The sequence below is a fragment of the Chroicocephalus ridibundus genome, chromosome Z, assembly GCF_963924245.1.
Source record: "Chroicocephalus ridibundus chromosome Z, bChrRid1.1, whole genome shotgun sequence".
In the NCBI taxonomy this organism is placed as follows: Eukaryota; Metazoa; Chordata; class Aves; order Charadriiformes; family Laridae; genus Chroicocephalus; species Chroicocephalus ridibundus.
Genome location: NC_086316.1, coordinates 77,540,797 through 77,561,727, shown reverse-complemented (window position 1 = coordinate 77,561,727; position 20,931 = coordinate 77,540,797). Strand labels below are relative to the sequence as shown.

The following is a 20,931-nucleotide window of genomic DNA, read 5'->3' as shown; positions in this document are numbered from 1 at the left end:
GGAACAGACACATTCACCCTCAAAAAAAAAAAAAAAAGCTTATATATGGTGTACTAATCTAAATCCTGACACCGATGGAGAGAACCTGGAGTAGCCAACAATAGCAAAAAACAAGCTAGATGTAAGCTTGCAAAGCAAGCTACCCCCAAAGCAATTATAGATGTCTTCTAAATGGTAACATTAAGGATACTATTTCCAATTTGGTTAACTTGGTTTAAGAATGATTTAAAGTATATTAAAGACTCACTTGAGAAAATTCAAATAGCTGTATATTTCTGCTTGAGAAACAGACAACTAAAACATGAAGAAAGTGGGGAAATACAGCAGACTACATTTGGAAAGTGTAAACACTAAGAATGAAGACATACAGTTGAGGCTGGTTCAAGCAGTAATGGAATGAAAGTAAGCAAAGGCAAATCTAGGTTGATAATCATGAAAGAAATCTTTATGAATTGAATAATACTAATATTCATAATACTTAACATTTATATAGTACTTCACATCTTCAAAGCGCTTCACTAATATTAACTAATTGCTCTATTCGATTGTAGGGAAGAGTCTTCCCTCAAGGGAAGAAGTTCTGGATCCTGAATCCCTAAGAAGCTACATTAGAAAACCTACTGAAAAACAAACACTATATAGAAAAATCAGCCCCTGGAAAAGTACAGATTCTATGAGCTAAAATAATTTTCCTTCTCTGCCTTTTTCTTTTACATATGGAAAGGAAAGCTACGCATGCTATACAATATCATACAGATGCTCTGTCCCCCAAAGACATACAAAGGGAAAAATAGTTCGTTCTTTGTTTCAATGCAGAGATATTTCAGGAAGGGTGTGAAGACAAAGAAAACAGAAATGCAGAGAATTAAAGTGCCCAATATCGCAGAATGCAATGTATAGAATCTAGTTTAGTTTCCCAGCCCAAAAGCGAAATTTTCCAGGGCAGAAAAGAAGAGAAACACACATTTCTGTACTCCAGTGCTTTTTAACTAGACAAGTTGTTAGATTTTAGTACAAATTGACATAGCTGCTGGTGACACCAATAAAAACAATTTACTGCTGAAAAGATCTAAGAGTTGAGGATTGCTTCGTCTGCTTAAAGTTTTGCTGGTAAAACTAAAAAAGTTTGGCTACAAAACACAAACACCTGCTAAAGCACAGGAATAAAAATTAAGGAGCAAACAGAAATAGGACACAAAAAGCAACAGTGAGAGAATAAACACTGATCGCCCAAGCTGATCCAGTAAGCTTCTACCCTGAAAAGAGAGCAGAGCTGCCCCTTTCACTCCACGAGGCAATGGGACAAGGTTAACAACGCGCTTTTCCCCATTACTAAACATCTGCAGGGAGAAAGGAAAAGTGGGTTTATTAGGAAATCACCCTTTCCAAACTCACTGCAGTCACGGTAAGTGAGCAGTCCTGTGGGCAGTAAAGCCTTCCATCATTCCAGCATGTGATTGGTTTCCAAATTAATCATTTTATCTTCTCAAAAAAAATTAAAAATCTAAGACAACAAAGGTAGTTGAACAAGACAACACCAAAACCTGATACAACTGCCTACATTGCTGTGGTGGGACACTATCATGAGTTGTACCATCGCCCAGATACACCCACCGTTCCCAGTGGTACAGGGAGATTATACAATGAGCCCGAACACCCACACCAGCACTGGCACTGCACTAAGGTGTGCTTGGGGAGAGCCTCCATCCTGAAGAATATACGATTTAAATAGACAAAACAGATCAAGGCACGAGAAAAACAAACCTCAGTAGCAATAGGTTAACATCTGACTGTGAAGAATTTTTCAGTGGATATGTGTCAATATACAGTACCCACCACTATGTTTTTTTGATCAAAAGGCCACCTTAAAGTATGTGGCTAAATAACATCATTTCATGCCTCAAAATGTGATCTTGTTGACTTCATTCCCCTTTCCCACATCGCATGGCTTAGCTAGAGCTCAGGTAAATGCACTGCAGCAGAGGGCTCGCTTCATATTGACACAACAGGTACTGACCACTGTCCGAACAGACACACAGGCTTGCTGGCTCAGCACTCTGATGCAGTAAGGCAAATACCGTATTTTTATAAATTTCACTACATAAAACAATGTCAGCATCCCTCATTTTACTTTTGCAAGATGCTACATAATTGCTTCCTAATAAAAATAAATAAATTCTGAAGCAGAAATCCCAGGTCAGGAACAAATGGGGAGATCCAGCAGAAGCAAGAGCAGAGACAGCTAAGACCAGAGCTAACTAGAATTAAGAAACTTGACATTGTGCCCTGGTGATCCTTAAAGATGGAAAAAAAACACTTCACAAGTATGTGTGTATGCTTGTTAAAGGAGTCCAAACATATAACAGAGGGAAGCCAATTAAAAAGGTACTAAATACAGAAGACTTCAACTTCAGTGATTAGTGCTAGGTAATTTGCCTCGTGATAAACAAGCCATTCAAATCAGTAATAGACCTGAGGTTGTTCCACAGCTTGAAAGCATTTCTCTGAACTTTATCTGGTATCACAGCAAGTGCCAATGTTTATAAGTTAAATTTTGCCATGCAGCTCTACACTGTCAAAGCTAGCAACCCCAGTAAGTGCTTGCAAAAGATACCCACCATCTTCAGACACTATGCTGACCACTACAACCACTAAATCAGCATAGGCACAGCTCAGTTATGTGCAATAGCTAGGTGCAGCTTGTAACTTCTCCTAAGTACTGCAAAATGAAATGAATGAATGAAGGAGAGGTCAGGTTGGATTTTTTTTCCCCGAATCTATGGAAAATAAATTACTTTTTGGGGACTATCCCTATCCAAGGAACAAAACCCATCATCCAACTGTGAAAAATCTCAATTTCATCACTACAGTATTGAGAAGGAGGGGGGAGAAGGAAGAGGAAAAGAGGAGAAAAAAATAATGATAGCTGAAAAAAACATAAAAGAAAACCATCAGTGAAAATTGCCCCTGAAACTTTGCAGAATTGTAACGGCTTTCTCTTGCTTAAATTGATTGGTGTAGCAATGTTATAAAATGACTATTAGGATTCATTGTGCACAACAGAAAGTGTGAAATGTCAGCAGACTATACAGCAAAAGTAATGGGTCCTGAACCCCTGTTAGTCAAAAATGATTTTGTTTCAAATTAGAAATTGATTTTTTTGGACACAAGCCCTTTACAGGCTTCCAACTTTTGTAGCTGTGCCTTGGAAGAGATTAACCTCAGCCACTGTTTGGGTCCAGGCTGATGATACCCTTTTGAAAGTTTCTTCACAGGGACTGCTTTTTAATGTAGGTACGGTCTTAACCAATAACAGAAGTTATTTGTTCCTTTGAGAACTGTACCACATTTCTTCTCATTTTGCCATTTTCTTTATTTTTATGCTGACATATACAGCAAACTGGCTGACAAGTTAAAATAAAAAAAAAAGGTAGCTCATAATTGAACCAAGGATTATGTTCAAGGCTTGGCAGTGAAACATCCAAGCTGCTTTTGTTCCCAGCCCTTTCTCTTCCTAAGAAAGACAGCTTCTCTGCCCCTTAAGTGGATGTACTAAGCTAAGTGGAGGTACTAAGAGCAGGATAGATCCTAGCTCTACAGACATCTGTGTGTAGCAAAATATCAGGTTGTGATGGTGGAGCCATTACTTGGGGAGGAAAAGAATGTGAAGAAGATTACATTCCAAGAGCAAGCCCCACTGCACTTATTCTCTGCTTGCTGGGAAAGGAGAAAGAATTGTTGAAGTAGCTTTTTGAGATTAAAGGGCTATTTTTATCCCGTCTATCAGAAATACCAACCAAGAAGATCACTTGTTATTTACAGGGCTTCCTATGCTTTTTATTACTTTAAAGTAGGTACCTTCTCTTGGCTTGTTTTAAGCCTCTTGCAGTCTTCTCCCTCTGATTCTGCATTTTACTGATATGCTCCTGAACACTTAGAGAAAATGTCTAAAAGCCATCAGCACACTCATGGTCCTGTGATACAGCATGCTTCCCCTTACCTTTCCTTGACTTGTTGCCTTCCTTTTTGGTTTGCATCAGAAGGGCTTGTCCATCTCCCACGTTTGCACCAAAACCGACTATCTTCTTCCCTGAACTGCTCCCACCACTACTCCCTGGTGTTCTGGAGGTTTTGCTCACTTGTGGCATCCTCAGAAAATAATCTTCGTGTTTCGACACCGGAACACTGGGAGGAAAGAAAGGTCACACTATTACATGATGCATTCAGACCTTTTAACACTGTACACAGCCCATTCCCCAGCTCACTCTCCAGAATCGTAACTGCCATGCCGCTGGTTAAGCTCTTGCTGAATCCATTCACAGTGTGTGAGAGCAGGATGCCCAAGGATCAAAGAGTTACCAACCTACCTCATCAGAAGTCTTTGGTTACCTGCAGCTGGCAGCATTCTGACAATTACATTTGGAGTTTTGTGGCATTTTGCATATTTCCTAAAGCATTAGGTCCTGGATTTCCTGAGTGGTTAGAAGAGGACAAGTGGGATGAAGATACAGAAAGTACTTTGTCCAGCACAGTGGAGCAACGTTGGAAGAAAAAGTAATGAAAAAAAATGCTCACTTTGCTAGGATAAAAGGGAAACAGAGAAGAATATGTGAAGCAAAAAATGGAGTCTAAAAGGGAAGCAGATGAAGAGGTGAGAGGAGACAAGACAAAAAGAGGTGAGATGAATGAACAGAGGTACTTGTAAACAGGATAGAAAATGTATGAGCAAACTGGTGGGAGAGCATCTGGTGCAGCAATAGCAGCAGTTTGAGTAGAGTAAGAAAAGAGAAAGCTAACCAGAACCGGCATGGTTCAAGATGAACTTCTGCACAAGATCACAAACACTGCATAGATAGAACCAAGAGAGAAATTTGGTGACGTGGAACAAGCGTGACTTCAGTCTCTGCAGACACAGGCAATCACAAAACATTTTGGGAAGGCAGGAGGTTACGGAGATCCATCTTTCTGCTTTCAAATTCTGCTCTCTGGGGAACAACTACTGCTTTAACTGAGGATTCCCAACGTGTCTATGTAATTAGCCCCATCACCACTATAAAAAGCAATTAAAAGCAGTAAAAAAATCTTTGGATTTTACACGTGAAGGAGTACAATTCCTCCCAAGAATATATTGCTCTACTTGCAAGTATGGGAGTGACATACAGCTTTCCTAAGTTAACAGAAGACTAAAAAAATCTTTTTCCTGTAGAAGCAGCAGTTTTACACAGGCAACCCAAAGACTGCCACTAAGTATTATTTGGGATACAGCTTTGTGGAGGCTGATTCACACAAGGATCTTTTGCCCAAAAGCTTACACTACTGAAGTTACTGTACATCTGAGTAAAAAGCAGGTATCTGATGTTCCCATCAGAACATGATAGCTAAATTAAAAGTTTCAAATCAATGTGCTCTATAAGCCATTGTTTAATAGGGCCCACTGTGCCTGTTGGACAATTAGTATTACTCCTGTATTATTAATGCAGAACATTATATAATGGCTCATGACCTGTAATAACTGGCTGAAGTGTTGGATCTCTGAATAACCTCCGTTTACTTTAGGGCTTCAAACTGTGTGGCCACCAATAATATTGCGAAGTGTTTTTAAAATTTACGGTGGACTAAATTAGTATCTTATTTGAATTAAATTAAATTATTAACCTACTAATTCCCTGCAATCCAGAGTACAGCAAGAGGTGAGTTTGTACCCTAAAAGAGGCTTAAAGGTGTAATACTTGACCAGACTTCTCTGGTAATACAGGACTTCATATTCCATTTGCCTGTCCTTGGATGATTAACAGCATTTAAAAACATTGAGTCTGTCACTATTTGGATGCTTTCTGAGTTTTTAAAGTACATTTAATTACAACCTACAGATCTTCTGTGAAGACAGTGACCTTTGGCTTGCAGATGAGCAGGTGATTACTCAACTGGGTCACTGCAATACCTTTTACATAGCACGGTTACCTCTTGAATACCGAGTTCTGGTTTAAATAACTCTATGGCAAAGGCAATTCAAACAGAAACAGAAAGAAGTTACAGAAGCTAATTTATGAGGAAACAACAAAAGCAAGTGTATTTGCATTTATAGGTCACTAAACAATTACAGCCAGATTCTTTGGTATTTAAGAAAAGAAAGCTCACGCTAAAGTTTTGCACAAGTAAGAACACGGAGTCGAATCTCTAAATGACAAACACTTAATCTGACAGGTGTGCAGACTAAGGAGGGAAAGGGATAATGCAGAGATACAAAAATCCAATAATGAATAATGTACCAAAATTAAACAAAGAAAACATAAGGAAAAAAAATAAATCTATTTCAGAACATAGTTACTCGTTCACCTATGGAATAATTAGTAAAATGAATGATGTGACTATTGCAACCTGGAAAACATGAAACCAACTTCTGGTCCAAATGTATCAGTTATGTATAGCTAGAGAGATTAAGTGACAAAACAGGTCATTCTCTGATTTCAAATGCAGCAATCCATCGTATCACTCAAATGCAGCATGGTTAGTAGGACTTCCTGCGGGGCACCATGATATCCAATGAATTTTCATGCTATTCCCTGAAACTACACAGCAGAGAAGACTGTCTAAATAGAGACCTTATTAACCTACCTAACCTACATACTAAGGCAGGAGTTGTAGAGTAGCGTCACCAGGAAAGAAGGGAGTCTCAGCACTGCTGCCTCCTTATGAATACCGAAGTACATCACCAACAAAGGAAAGCACACCTTGAATGTTTTTTCCATTTTGTTCGAGCCTCATATCGCGATATCCCTGCTGAGCGTGAATGGCAAATTTTAAATGTCATTCAGGACCCATTGAATATTGCTAGTATTTGCATTCCTTAAAAAGTAGAAAAACATTAACCTTTTGTTTTATTGAATTAAAATGCCATGGAAATGCTGATGTAGTCTTCAGAGACTGAAATACTTTTACAAAGAAGAATAGCTGTCATTTATTAGACACAAAGAACAATTACTTGATAGGATGCTTTCTGACAAAAAGCAGATTGGTATTCTCATCATAGAAAAGGCATTGTAAAAAAACCCAGCACAGACCTCTGAGACTTGAATAATTTAAAGCTGCATTTGGTGCAATTTGAATTTTTCTTTAGGGAGGCAAAGTTAAATACCTTTAATTTGTTCTAATTATTTCAAATTTGCAAGTTAATTATGGCTGATCATTAAATAACAAAAAGGACTATCGTCTCCATAGAGTTTTACCTCCTACCCTCTGCATTACTTAAGCTAGATTTTAGTATGCATGAATTAACTTTCTAAATAATCACACGGTTTGACTAAATGGCTCAGTAAAATGAGCTCTGATCCTCAGAATAAGCATTAATGGACATTAGAAAGGCTATTGGGACCCATGTTACTTACATTATAAGTATTTTTAATGGGGTCTTATTTACTAATCTTTATGTACTGTTCAAGTTAGGGCACCATATAGATACATTATTCTGCTTTAATAGAGGAAAGTCAGTTCTTCAAGATACTAAAACAAATGTCCATTTAGAGCCAACTAAATTCATTTTTAAATGAATGCAGAAAAACTCTGATAGAATTTAACTTGGTTTAGCTGCATGATCATCCTGATGAATCAATCCAACATAATGGTAGCCTTGGTCTGCAAATGGAGTTATACACGTCTATTGAATCTCTAAGCAACTCAAGCAGCTAAGACACTTGCCATGGAGAAGCGTTTATTATGAGCATGTGTACACCCACGAGGTTTCATACTAGGTTCCATACCTAGCACTTACCTGACAGGTTCCCAGTCATTGATCCCAAATTTGGATGCTCACCTTTCACTGAACTCTGATGCCTCCATGCACTTTACAGTGCAGATCAGTGGCATCCAGAGATCATGACTACATTATAACTAGTCAGGAACCCAAAATGCGAGGCAATTTGTGCCTCCAGTATATGTTCAACAGATGGCTGCCTTAATGGTACCCTACTGCACCCTGTTGAGGGAAGGGCTTGCGAGTTTAACCATTATCAAACTAACAGATTGTCGTGGTAAGTAAGCTCCAAAAGCAAACATGTTGGAATGTTATTTTCCTGTTCTGCAATTTCTGTTTTAAAAATAAAATAATTAACAGTTCATGTGTGCAATCTGCTGCAAGTGTATCAGGCCAAGAATGCATAACACTTAATGACGCAAAACTGGTGATAAGAAGACAACACAAGCAATACGTTTTTGTAGCTGGAACCTGTACTGCCATTTCAGATGCAGTTTGACGAAGAGGGTGAAAACGTAGCTCCCCGACAACTTTGGCTGTGAGTTTTCAGCAAGATCAGCTTCCAGAGTCAGCTCCGTATAAAGCAGCAGTATCAAAAGTGCTGGGACAAAGAAGGTGTCAATATATCATGGGATCTTTTTTTCAGGAGTGGTCTAAATTTGGATGAGTTTAAATCAAGTTACCAAACCACACTTTTGAAAACCACCAGTTCGAAAGTGGGAGTGTTTGGGAAGTTGGTTGTCTGCGTGGCAAATAAAAAATATTCACACAGAAAAAAGGACTGTAGACTTTGGGTGAGTGGATCTAAAAAGCAATAATGTTGGTCTCCTGAGCAACCAAAATTTTTTCAGTCCTCTGAAGCGTATTGTGTTAGTCTGTAAGCCACTACTTCCAGAACTACCAAGTGCCTTAGATTTTTCAAGTGTTTTTTTCCAGCATGTGTCAGGTAGGGCAGTGTAATTACCCTAATCCACAAGGCAAAGAAGATAAGAAGCTGATGCAGTAAAGAAGCTAAGCCCCTGGACAATGAGCAGGTCAGCAGAGGTGGAAGAGAACTGGAACCAACTCTTAAACACTCACAGAATGGCAGGGGTTGGAAGGGACCTCTGGAGATCATCTAGTCCAAGCCCCTGCCAGAGCAGGGTCACCCAGAGCAGGTTGCACAGGAACACGTCCTGGCGGGTTTTGAATGTCTCCAGAGAAGGAGACTCCACCAACTCTCTGGGCAGCCTGTGCCGGGGCTCTGCCACCCTCAAAGAAAAGAAGCTTTTCCTCATGTTGAGATGAATTTTCTGTGTTCCAGTTTGTGCCCATTGCCCCTTGTCCTGTCACCAGGAGGCACCACTGAGAAGAGTCCGGCCCCATACTTTTGACACCTGCCCTTTAGATATTTGTAAGCATTGATGAGATCCCCTCTCAGTGTTCCCTTCTCCAGGCTAAACAGACTCAAGTCTCTCAGCCTTTCCTCATGAGAGAAGTGCTCCATTCCCTTCGTCAGCTTTGTAGTGCTCTGTTGGACTCTCTCCAGTAGCTCCCTGTCTTTCGTGAACCAGGGAGCCCAGAACTGGACACAGTACTCCAGATGCAGCCTCACCAAGGCAGAAGAGAGAGGGAGGATGACCTCCCTCAACCTGCTGGGCATGCTCTTTTCAATGCACCCGAGGAGACCATTGGCCCTCTTGGCCACAAGGGCACATTGCTGGCTCATAGTCAACTTGTCCACCAGGACTCTCAAGTCCCTCTCTGCAGAGCTGCTCAACTCATTGAAAAAAGGAGACACCTGAAATTAGTGCATACGCTATGTGTGTCTGCTTAGAACTAATCATGAGGAAAACCCTGACAACAGAGGTATAGCTTACAGCCCTGCTTAGCACATCTCCATCTGCAACCTAGAGTCCTCTTCTGAGGGGACACATCCTGCCCCGTCTTTCCAGCAGCACTGGGGAGAAACACATAACGATGTACAAGCCAGCAGAGCAGCACATGGGGAAGAGGAGGGAAGTTGGTCCAGGCACTCCTGCTTTGTGCAGGATGTGCAGGATGCAAATCTACAGGATGGCTGAGTAGAGATGGAAGAGAGGTACAAGTGTTGCAGGAAAGGAGGAGAAGCACAGCGTAAACTTCAGGGCAATCTCTCATCCCTGAATGCCATCATCCTTGCGTTCCACACCACAAAACCAATCTGCTCATGTCAGCAGATCAACAACCCTAAAAACACACTGTTAAAAATCTAAAGCCTATCATATTGAAACATAGAGTGCTTGAAAAATATCTAAGCTTAACATTTTCCCCCTCCTTTAAAAGCAGGAAAAATATCCTATTCTAATATGGCCCTTGAAGGCCATATTCAAGCCTAGAGTGAGATTTCATGGCCCAATTATGAAACCTGGCATTTTGAGGCTTATGTTAGATGCATCAGCATGTTAATGACACTGCTGGGATCCAGTGCATGTTAATAAGAAACAGCTGCTTTCCTTTCTGGAGAGCATGTTCATTTACAGTTTTGAGAATAGAATCATAGAATAGTTTGGGTTGGGCAGGAGCTTAAAAGGTCATCTGCTCTAACCTCCAGCACTGAGCAGGACCATCTTCAACTAGATCTGGTTGCCCAGAGCCCCCTCCGACCTGACCTTGAATGTTTCCAGGGATGGGGCATCTACCACCTCTCTGGGTAACCTGTGCCAGCATTTGAGCACCTGTATGGTAAAAGATGGCTTCCTTGTGTCTGGTCTGAATCTACCCTCTCTTTGTTTAAAACCATTACCCCTTGTCCTATCTACGGGCCCTACTAAAAAGTCTGTCACCATCTTCCTTACAAGAGCCCTTGAAGTGTTGAAAGGGTGCAAGAAGGTCTCCCCGGAGCCTTCTCTTCTCCCAGCTGGACAACGTCAGCTCTCCCAGCCTTCCCTTCTAGGGGAGATGTCCCATCCCTCTGATGGTGCTTCTGGCCCTCCTCTGCACCCGCCCCAACAGATCCATGATCTTTGGGACCAAGTCCATCTCCTGTCTCACGTATTTTTCTAGGCAAAAAGCAGGAGGGCAGGGACAGGTGGGGCAACATCTCAGCAGCCAGCAAGAGTTATGGAACTGAAATATAAATATTATCAAACCTGCTTGTAATGGAAGTATTTTTTCTCACAGAAAAGAAACAGTGATTGCCTACAATCTACATGTTACTATGCACACAATATACTGCCGGGGAATAATGCAGTTTAGTCTCTTACAGTCCTCTTCAGGATCAGCGTCCCCAAATCCAGTAATGCCTGTGGCTGTATCTGGTTTCTCTGTCGTTTCTTTTTGTTTTGTTTTGTTTTTTCTATTGAACTATCTCTCTTGGACCTACTGTGTTTGGTTTACTTTTCTCTCATCTTGGAGGAGTTACACTAGCCACTACGCTAAAAACTTTTCCATATATCAAGATGTACCAGGGTACAGTAACCCATAGCATGGCTTCTCCAGACCACTCTTTCAGAGACCAATTTCTTCCCCATTCCCTCGGTGACTGGTACTTGGATATTTAATTCCACCAGCAAGAACTGAGGCCACATACACTCTTAATTAGCAATGACCTATTAGATCATACCAGCCATAGGTGAAACCCTGGCCTCATTGAATCAATCAGAATACTGCCTTTATCTTCAATGAAGTCAGGACTTCACTTAATGTACACAGTTAGAGGTCCATTTGTAGTAAGTACTGAGCTAAATTCCACCTAAAATTATATTCATGCCTTTCCTTTGAAGCCCTGTCCTCTTTCTGCTTTAAGGTAGCTACATTTCAACTCCTTACCAGCACCTTTCCTACATATCTTAGTTTTCCTAATAAACAGCAAAATGAGCTCTGATTACATTTCTCTCTTCTCTTCTGAATCCAAAGAAAATTCCAACATAAAGGTTTTCAGACAGTCATAGAGAAATGACCACAGAAAACAGACTGGCAAGGCTGTAGCAGGACAAAATGCTGTGATTGTATGTTTGGCCTTTCTTATAGAGCAGAGCAGAGCAGCTGTCGTTCCAGCAAGCAGTGCTGTCAGCCTTCACAAAAGAAAGTCATGTAAATGTCAAGTCATAGGTATAAAAACAATCCTTCAAAACAGCGTCTGTATATCTCAAAAGCCTGCCTAGCTGTCACCAGTGAAAGTACCATAAGGAATGATGCAAAAGCCTGTTTAGGACAAACAAAGTTTTTGAACTAAATCGAAACTTCTCCAGTAGATCAAGCCATGTCACTCTCTCCTTCAGAAGGAGAATCACATCCTCTTCAGCAAAGTGAATGCCTGTCATAGTGCCTTATCCAGAATCACTATTGTTTGGCTGAGAGCCATCCCCATTCACACGGTGCCCATCGAAATGCCATATGCAAGCTATCTCCTGAACAAACATCTCCCAAATTAGATTGTAATTTGGTTGTGATAAAGGCATAGAAGAACAATGCATCATCCCTTCTCACCTTGGCTCACCCAGACCAAAAAACTTTACAGTAGTTGGGCTTCCCTACAAAACAGGCTGTTGCTGAGCTGTTGCTGCAGAGACCTGTCTGAGTGTGCAGGTAACCACCTGCTTGGTGCAAGAGTCCTTCTGTTTTCCTTCACTAAGACCACTGGTACATCAGCACTCTCTCTTCCATAGGAGCTTGCAGATAGGTGTTGATTACAGGAGCTTTCAGTAAATGAACAGCAACTGCAAAAGCCCTTTTTCTGATCATGGATCATATCATGGAGCAATAATTTGCTAAAAGTAACAATATAGCAAAGGACACAACAAGAGTTGGAAAGTAGATACTCATAGGGTTTCCAGTGTGCTCTACTAACAAGGCATTGTGAAGAGATGCCTAATTAGAGCAACAAATATTTGAGATTGCACTCCTGTGTGCAGGTATTATGAAGAGACATATGCACAGAAAATAAGAGTTTTGGAGGATCCTGTAGTGCCTATATGTGGACAGAGGAGCTATAACAGACATAACATCTACAGCTGCTTCTGTTCATTGATAAAGTTGCACTTGATAGATGCTAACTTTCAATACTCAGGATACTGGCATGATAAATTATCATCCCTGGTTTCTAAGTGAAGTAGTGAAAGAACATAAAGTTACAAACTTCTCATGCTGATAGCAACGAAGATTAATAACCACTAACCTGAGCAAATACACGTATTCCTAAGAATCCTGAGGTGACCTTCCAGGTCACTGACAGCTTCCCTAATATCAGAGAATATGTTGCAGGGAAAGCCTTTCATAACTGCATCAAATTGCATAATAAACACAATTAGAGGTTTCATCTTTCCTGTTCTTCTGAGGCTGCTGTCGTTGAATCTGATCTCTCTAATGATTAGGAGCCATTACCACTGAAACCAACACGGGAGCACCTTCACAGGACTCGTCTTTTTCCATGAAAAGTCTGTCCTCTTATTCTAACCATCTTTATCACATGATGATTGAATCAAGCATTTTGTTGTGGTTTCCGCTAAGTACAGATTACTAGTGGTTTTTAAGGCTATATAGGTCTGTTAGTGTTGAAGTCTTTCAAAACTTGGGATCAGTGAATCTGGAGACTATAATGCTTTTCTTATTCGAAAAAGCCATCAAATGCTCAGTGTGCTGGCACTAGCTCAGATCAGGTACAAGGCACAGCCCTAACACGTCTCCTCACACCACACTACCTCCCCAGCCAAATACAAACCTGACATGGTTTTTGATTTTGTTTTATAGTGATCAAAACCAATGACATGTTAGAATATAGCCACGTCTGCAACTATGGCATCCTAAATGCTTTCATACTAAGATCTTTTAAAATGGTGTCACACACTATCCCGCTTCTGTTGGAGATATCCCTCCTGATGCATCTTTACACTTCATTGGCCCTTTTTCCCTTGATCAAATCACATCTGCAGGACACGGTCACTCTATGATTAAGGAGTATATTAATGATTTACTACTACACTAGTACTCATCTATATTATATTGCTTAGTAAAATGAAAACACTGAGATTGTTTATTGATCTGCTTTTAAAAAAATCTTCTAGCCCAAAAAGAAGTAAATAGAGAATTTAGGCTTTGGACTTTACTCACATTAGTGGATTACCATAGCCAACAGATGTAGATTTGACAAGGTAGCTCTTGGTGAAGATTTAAAATATCACTTCTTGCCACTTCAATTGCCTTGAATCTACTGGTTATCTATTTCATAGAGCATGTTTGATGGTTAGTGACTGAAAAATCAGGTATTTATTGCAAGTGCAATACAGACTTAGATGCCTAACTGATGGCATACAACTCTAAAAATGACGGCCTAGGCCCCAGAAAAAACAACACACTAAAGATTTGCTTTCAGTGCATGGATTTTATGCGACTGTGACAGCACCACTGAGTATTGACTCAACCAGGATGTTTACAGAACAGATTTAACACTTTTTTGTATTCTTATATTCAGGAAATAGAGAGACATAATAGAATTGAAACCAGACAGAAATCATTGCCTCACTAAGAGGCACATATGAGTGAGATATGTATTGGCATGCTCTGATGTCCGGTATCAGGGGAAAGAATGAAGGGAAGATATCCTGGCATGGGGCTGTGGGCTCTACCCAGGCTGTGGGCCACCTCTTCCCTGCCCCTAGAAAATGAACATGACAAATACACCATGCACTTTTGTTAGTCCAGATACAAGTGATTCTTGCCATCTTCCAGCTACCGCTATTGATCTTAGGTCTTGGAAGTCTACCCTTGCACAAGTTTGTTATAACCTGTTTGGAAATGTCTGTCCAGAGCTGTTGCCACCAGTGCCACTCTGACATGGTGATGTGGGTTTAGAGGCTTTCGTTATTTGTGTTGCCAAACAACTTCAGCCCTACTGAGTCTACCGCCAGTATATAAAATTAGCCCATCTCTCAGAGATATGATTTCTCTCAAAAAGGATGCAAGATGTAGAAGGAGATTAAGGAAGCACAAATATAAAAAGAAAAAAAAGGATTAACTACACATCGATCAAACAGAAGGGCATGTAGTTACACAAAGAGCTGAAGCCTGGCACTATTGACAGAAGACTGAAGATACTTGTTTTGTTTCAAGCTCTTGCATATGCTAGAACCCATATTTAAACTTCCCTACACAGAAGAGCTGACGATTTGTCCCTGCAGTTGAGTTACAATACCTCTCTCCCTAGGTGATTTTGAGTATGTTTTATATTTTAGGTGGATTTACCAGGCAGAGACCATCTTTGTGGTCAGTGGAAAGAGATGCATTAGTTTGAAACTCATCAAACTAGGATTGAAGGTGGGGAGAAAGAAAAGCACACAAACTCTGAAAGAGCTCTGGGGAAAAAAAGGGCTCAAAGAGGTAAGATGTGAAATGGAAAAGGGGTAGTCAGAACAGACAGACAGAGGCAGGAGTCACCATGACATGACTTAGTTGTTCCAAAAGCCAGAAAGAATTAGGGAATGTGGTAGGAGCACATGTCCGAAAGTTCATGCAACACCCTACGAAATGCTGAGTCCCACATAACTGAAGGAGTAAAGAAGATAAGGTGGCAGAAAAAATAAAATAAGAAACAGCTTAGTGACTTTCTGCAGAGCCTACAGACTGATACTGTGGACAACTGGCCTTTGAAGGAGGGGTTCAGAGAAACAACGGTGACAAGATCTCAATAGCAGCCAGGATACCCATGTGGAAAACTTATTTTGAAAGAGGGGAAAGAATACTGAGCAAAGAAATGTTTACAGTAGTCAAGGCGCAAGATGAGAGACTAGAGCAAGGCATGGTGTTTTAACTGTTGACACACTGAAGGCATGTTTTTGCAGCAAAGGAGAAGGAAGCCGGAATAGCTGTCAGCAGCCCAGAGGCATAAGGAGGAGAGTGACCCCAAGGTTACGAGTCTGAGCGACAGGGAGGATGTGGCGTTATCAAAATCAGAAGTGGAGAGAGATTCGGAAGAAAAAATGAGTTCTGTTTTGGCCAGATTAGGAATGATCTGAAGGCAAAACAACCAGGATTATGTGTCAGGAAGGCAGTCAGATATGCAAGACTAGACAGAACAGAGCAGAAGGTTTAAGAGTTATTGGCAGAGAGACGATAGCCAAATCCGTGTAACTGGATGTTGTCATCCAGGGACATGGGTACGGAAATCTCCAGGCAAATCAAGTAGTGACTAAATCCCTTCCTTGCCACCTCACAGAGGTTCTTACCTAGTTCCAAAAGAAATTATTTAAAATAGTGCTGCAAAAACATGCATAAAAAAAGCTGTCTCTTCATAAAATCTAAAGATCATACTGTTTCTAAAATTAGGGCAACCACTAAATGAAAGTTAACCCGAACAATAACTTTAGCTAAACTTCAGGTCACATGCATTTAATATAATGAGATGAAGAATATGAAAAGGCCATTCATAATGGAATTCATCGAGTTAGGAATGCCATGCTTAGCTGCCTTATAACATATAATTAATGATCCTATAAAAATCCAGCAGTACGAACTCTCCCGGCTGCCCGTAGAACCGTTCTTTATGCTGGGTAGGGCAAGCAAGCATCTGCTTCCACAAATACTGCCCTTTGAGAAGCTGAAAAGCTTTTTTTTCCCCTGCTCCATGAGGGACCACACTGCCATTTCCATGACACTCTGAGCTTTGAACCGTTACCCAAATCAGACTATAGCATTTGGCAACCCAGTACACATCTGTCATGATAGACTGGTTATTGGTGAAATGTTTGAGAAAAAGTCATTAACTCTTTTCCATTGCTTCTAATACCCCACCTTCCTCAAGATTATTTATAATCCCCACTAAACCCACCCTTTTTTTATAGACTTTTAAAACAACAGAGAAATATATACTGTCTGGAGATCTGTCTTGCCTTATACCACTCCCAACCATTTGGTACAACAAAAAGACGTTCTCTCTCCATCAAAGGCCTGATCCCTCCTGAAGCCTTGATGCTCAGATTCAAGGTTAAAGGATTAAGGCCTGAAGCATTGAGTACCAGAGGAAAGGAAGCCAAATATCAAAAGAAACACAAAAATCAATCCTCTTCACCGCAGGAGCAGTGTGAAGAACAAATCAGCTGGGCTGAATCTAAAATTTTCTCTGCATGGCTCTCAAAAATCAGCACTGTTATAAACGTAATGGGTAGTTCTGCAAAGCCTCAGCACCCATGCAAAGCCACAGAGTTCAGCTCAACACACCAGTGCGGTTCGCAAAGTTTTATGTCAGAATAATTCAGTGGCAAATACACAAAGTCCACTTGAGAGAAAGTGAGAGCTGGAGAGTGAGCAAAGCCTGCGTGCCGTTATCTTTATATGTAGTCTGTATATCTGCAAGTGGCAGAATCTAATATTTACTAGAGTTTGCCTTTTGCTTCAATTCTCTGTGTGCTGAAGCGCAGCCAAGGTCACAGGAGGGGTGGGGGAGTGGGTTTAGCTTAGTGCAGCTGTAATCAGGGCCAGAACAGCAGGGTACAGAGGATTTCTTGCTTAACTTTGTAATACCAATAGCTTTTGTTCTTAGTCCTGCCCCATCAGTTCTGATATAAGCTTTTAAATGGCATGAAAGTTGTGCGGGTGGGTTTAAAATCTTCTAATTTAAAACTACCTTCCAGAACATTTTGTTTTATAAGATTTTTCTTAACTTTTCCAACTGACAAATTTCTGGGACATATGAATATCTAGATTAAACATCATTGACTCTTCATCCAAGATTACATATAAAAATAAAAAGTAACAAAATGATATGTCTGAAAAAGTAATCAAGTCCAATTTATAAAAATAGAATTCAGGTTTTCAAAATTCAATTCAGGCAGTAAACTAACAGTGCCTAGATTTTCCCGTAAAGCAGGCATCTGCAAATGACTTGCAAAAATGTCTCTCACTGTCTGCAAATGTTGGCAAGGAACAAACTTCTTCAGGAGATGCATGAATTTTAAATATTTCAACCCAAAGAAAAAAAAAATCTCAGCATTTTCAATTCTGATACGTGATATTACAGAACCATACTCATGCAGAAGACTGGCAGGAAATGCAAGTTTTGTGAAAATACCGAAGTACTAGAGTTTTAGCAAGCCTGTTTTCACTGCTTGCCATCCTATGCTTAGCAGTGTTTCTAACACCAGAATTCCTGTGCTTTTTGAAGACCTCACCTACAGGCTGGCTCCATATGCCTAAGGAAACTACTTATGGTATCTCCTACTTACATCTTAAACCTCAAGTCTATCAGTAGATTCAAGGTTACTTTGGACTGTAATGGAAATGATGTAATACTGCTGTGTGCAGCATACATGATCACGAGAACAGAATCAGCATAATTCAGGTAAATGTAAGACAGGTAGCTTCAAAACCCTGTCGCAGTTGAAAGTAAACCTGAAAATTAGATTAGCGAAGCAACCAGGTCAGCGGAAATGAACTCCTTGCTCCCCAGTCTGATAAGAATCACTGCCCATCTTAAAAAAAAAAAATATGTATGCATAGATACATGTAAAAAATTGCCATCCCTGCCACCCCCATTCAGCAATAAGCTTTTAGTAACCTCATCAGCACAAAAGCCTTCACCTACAAAAGCAAGTAAACCTATCACCTTCAGGATCTGCACTGGCAGTAATGAAGAAAAAATGTTCATCTAACCCCAACTATACTCTCTCGTTACATCACAACAGACCTTAAGACGACATCTGTTGAAGGGATGCTGTGCCATGGCCAGACAAAACCATGAGAGAAAACAAAACTCATATATGTACCTAATTCAGCATTTGCACTATTGGCAGATCCGCAAGCACTTCTTTTACCAGCCAAACGAGTGTTCACTCCACAAATATCCTATCTAAAAATGATACAAACTTCAACATAAAATTATCTGGAACAAGAAAGTAACTTGGGCGTTAAAAGGAGCACTAACAAGTGGGTGAGCAGCTTCCAGATACACAGATTTTATGGGCCATTTGCAAGCACAGTTGATTTCAGCCTGATTTAATGTGCCAGTCTGCCAAAACAGCAAAGAGATGAAAAACAATCCCAACAAACTGTGTTCAATGCATTCCTAAAAGTTGGCCAAGTACTATATAGATGCACCTCAAGAGACCAAGGAAAACTCATAAATCAGATGAAGCCTGGGAGGTCTTGGATGATGAGCCGGTTATGGCACTGGCAACGGTTTCTCCTCTAGAGGCTCAGGACAAGAGTAACAGGAGGCGATGCAAACCAGTATGAAGAACTGACAAGAAAACTCCAAACGGGAAATAAAATGGGTGCTACCATTGACACCAGTTTTTAAATATTAGTTCCCTTCAAAAACAGGAATAATTAGGCCAGTGCAAGTCAGGTCAGAGGTGGCTGAGCTGTGTGATTGCATGTGATTTTTGTTTACTTTTAAAATAGTTGGAAGGGGGGATTGTCTGAACAAACCTGGATATGCCTGGGACAGCAGGGGGAGCTGTGAGTCTGCGTTCCTCTGCACGTCTGTTTAATTGTGCTGAATACTTTGGACAAAAACACAGAAGTATGCTTGCACATCACCATAGAAAGATGCCTGCATGTCTAACAAGCCGCAAAAAAAATCAAGTTCATAACAAAGCATTAAACAAGGAGCAAGAGATAATTGTCACCTTCTCTCACATGATAATAAAAATAGTTACACCATAAACATAAAAATCTTTTAAAAGAAGACCCCTGACAGCATTCCCCCCTGGAACTATCACCATAGCAATGAGCATTCAAACAGGGGGAAAGTACTGCTGAATTCTGTGTTTGATATTTTCAGCTAACTAAAAAAAACAACTGGAAAAATTACACACGGGTGATATAGAATGAAGCACACAAACATAAAAAACCTTCAACGAAATTAAAGGTGGCAAATTCCACATGCAAATCTTTAATATTGCAGGAAAGAAATCCTTTAACCAGGTAGCATACATCGAAGGAGTGCTGCAGATAACTGTAAACCCATCCGACAGCTGCTGTATCCAACAATTTCTATTTATAACATTTTGCACAGGTCACTGTAGAGGTGCAGTGGCAGTATTGTGTGAAATTTGAGGAAAAGATGCATGTTAGAGAGAAGGCACTAGAAAGCTGTACTGGCAGAGCCATATAGGAAATCTAAGAATCGGAAAAGCAGGGTACCTTGTATGGTAAGATTTAGGCACAGAGCAGAGCTCTGGAGAGGAGTGCTTGCAAAGTGGCAAACTCTATCTTCTCCAGTTGGTGCTATTAAATAGGTCTTATTTCCATGACGTTCAGATCCAAAGCTAAGATTAAACACAAGACAGTAGAGTGGATTGTTTTAAAATTCCTCTCCCAGAGGCAGACGTCAGGAGCACACACAAAAGCAGGTGCTGGGTGTATTGATCCTGCTGAATACGCATGGAGTGGGTACTTGAGCATGTACCAAGCATCTGCGTCTGGGAGATGGAAGGCGCTTTGTAAAACGCTGTTTTATGCTAAACAAATGCATCAGGTTATGTTTTTATTTTGAATATTTTAAAGCATCTTGCACACTGGGGCAGGCTTGAAAAGGAGTTATACAGACAACTTGCCATTAATTGTACAAGTTACTATCTCCTATACTATCTACTATAGCTGAAAATTGGCCGTGGGCTCACTTAGGAGCACTCCAAGCTACTGAAAACCATCCTCAATAAAACCTGCTCTGACTGCTGCACCTTAGAGAACTGGAGATCCTGCATCTGAAGACTCTTCAGGTCCCACACACCGACCCAGCTGCAAGCAGGCAAAGGGACAGACACATTTCTGCCCAACAGCTCCTCAACATACTCAGCAGGGAAGTGACAAATTCAACACTGCAAATTCATACTGGGACCATCCAAAGAGGCTGAGATGGACAACGCTTACTGACATTGATAATGAAAAAAAAACATAACAGCACATTTAAAAGAGAAAACAAAAGAAGCATCCATTAGCAAATTTGGCTATAGTTTGCAGTAGTCCCCAAGATAAAAGTTTTCCTTTTCATAGACACACTGTGACCAAAATCTCTATTAGAAATCAAACTCTGTACTGTATTTGCTTATGGAATCTTTTTTTCCTTTTTCAAGGAGGGAAAAAATTAATCCCTCCAGGAGATGACAAGATGCCTTTTAAAGTACATATCTCATTTCTGACTACAATTACCTTTCAATAGCTTGGCACAGCTGCACGCTCCTATTTGCTTTTTGTTTTTCATTAAGGGCTCCTCTATTATTTGTACC

The 20,931-nt window shown here is 40.5% G+C and overlaps 1 protein-coding gene across 6 annotated transcripts in view; it reads right to left on the bottom strand.

Annotated features, from left to right (window-relative positions):
- The window catches only part of KIAA1328 (KIAA1328 ortholog), a 180,661-nt gene that overhangs the window by 37,292 nt on the left and 122,438 nt on the right, over positions 1 to 20,931 (bottom strand). For all 6 annotated transcript variants that reach the window (XM_063319394.1, XM_063319390.1, XM_063319391.1 and 3 more), the window contains one exon: positions 4,001 to 4,185. In XM_063319394.1, coding sequence (XP_063175464.1) covers positions 4,001 to 4,185 — 185 coding nt within the window. The remainder of the gene's footprint in view (positions 1 to 4,000; positions 4,186 to 20,931) is intronic.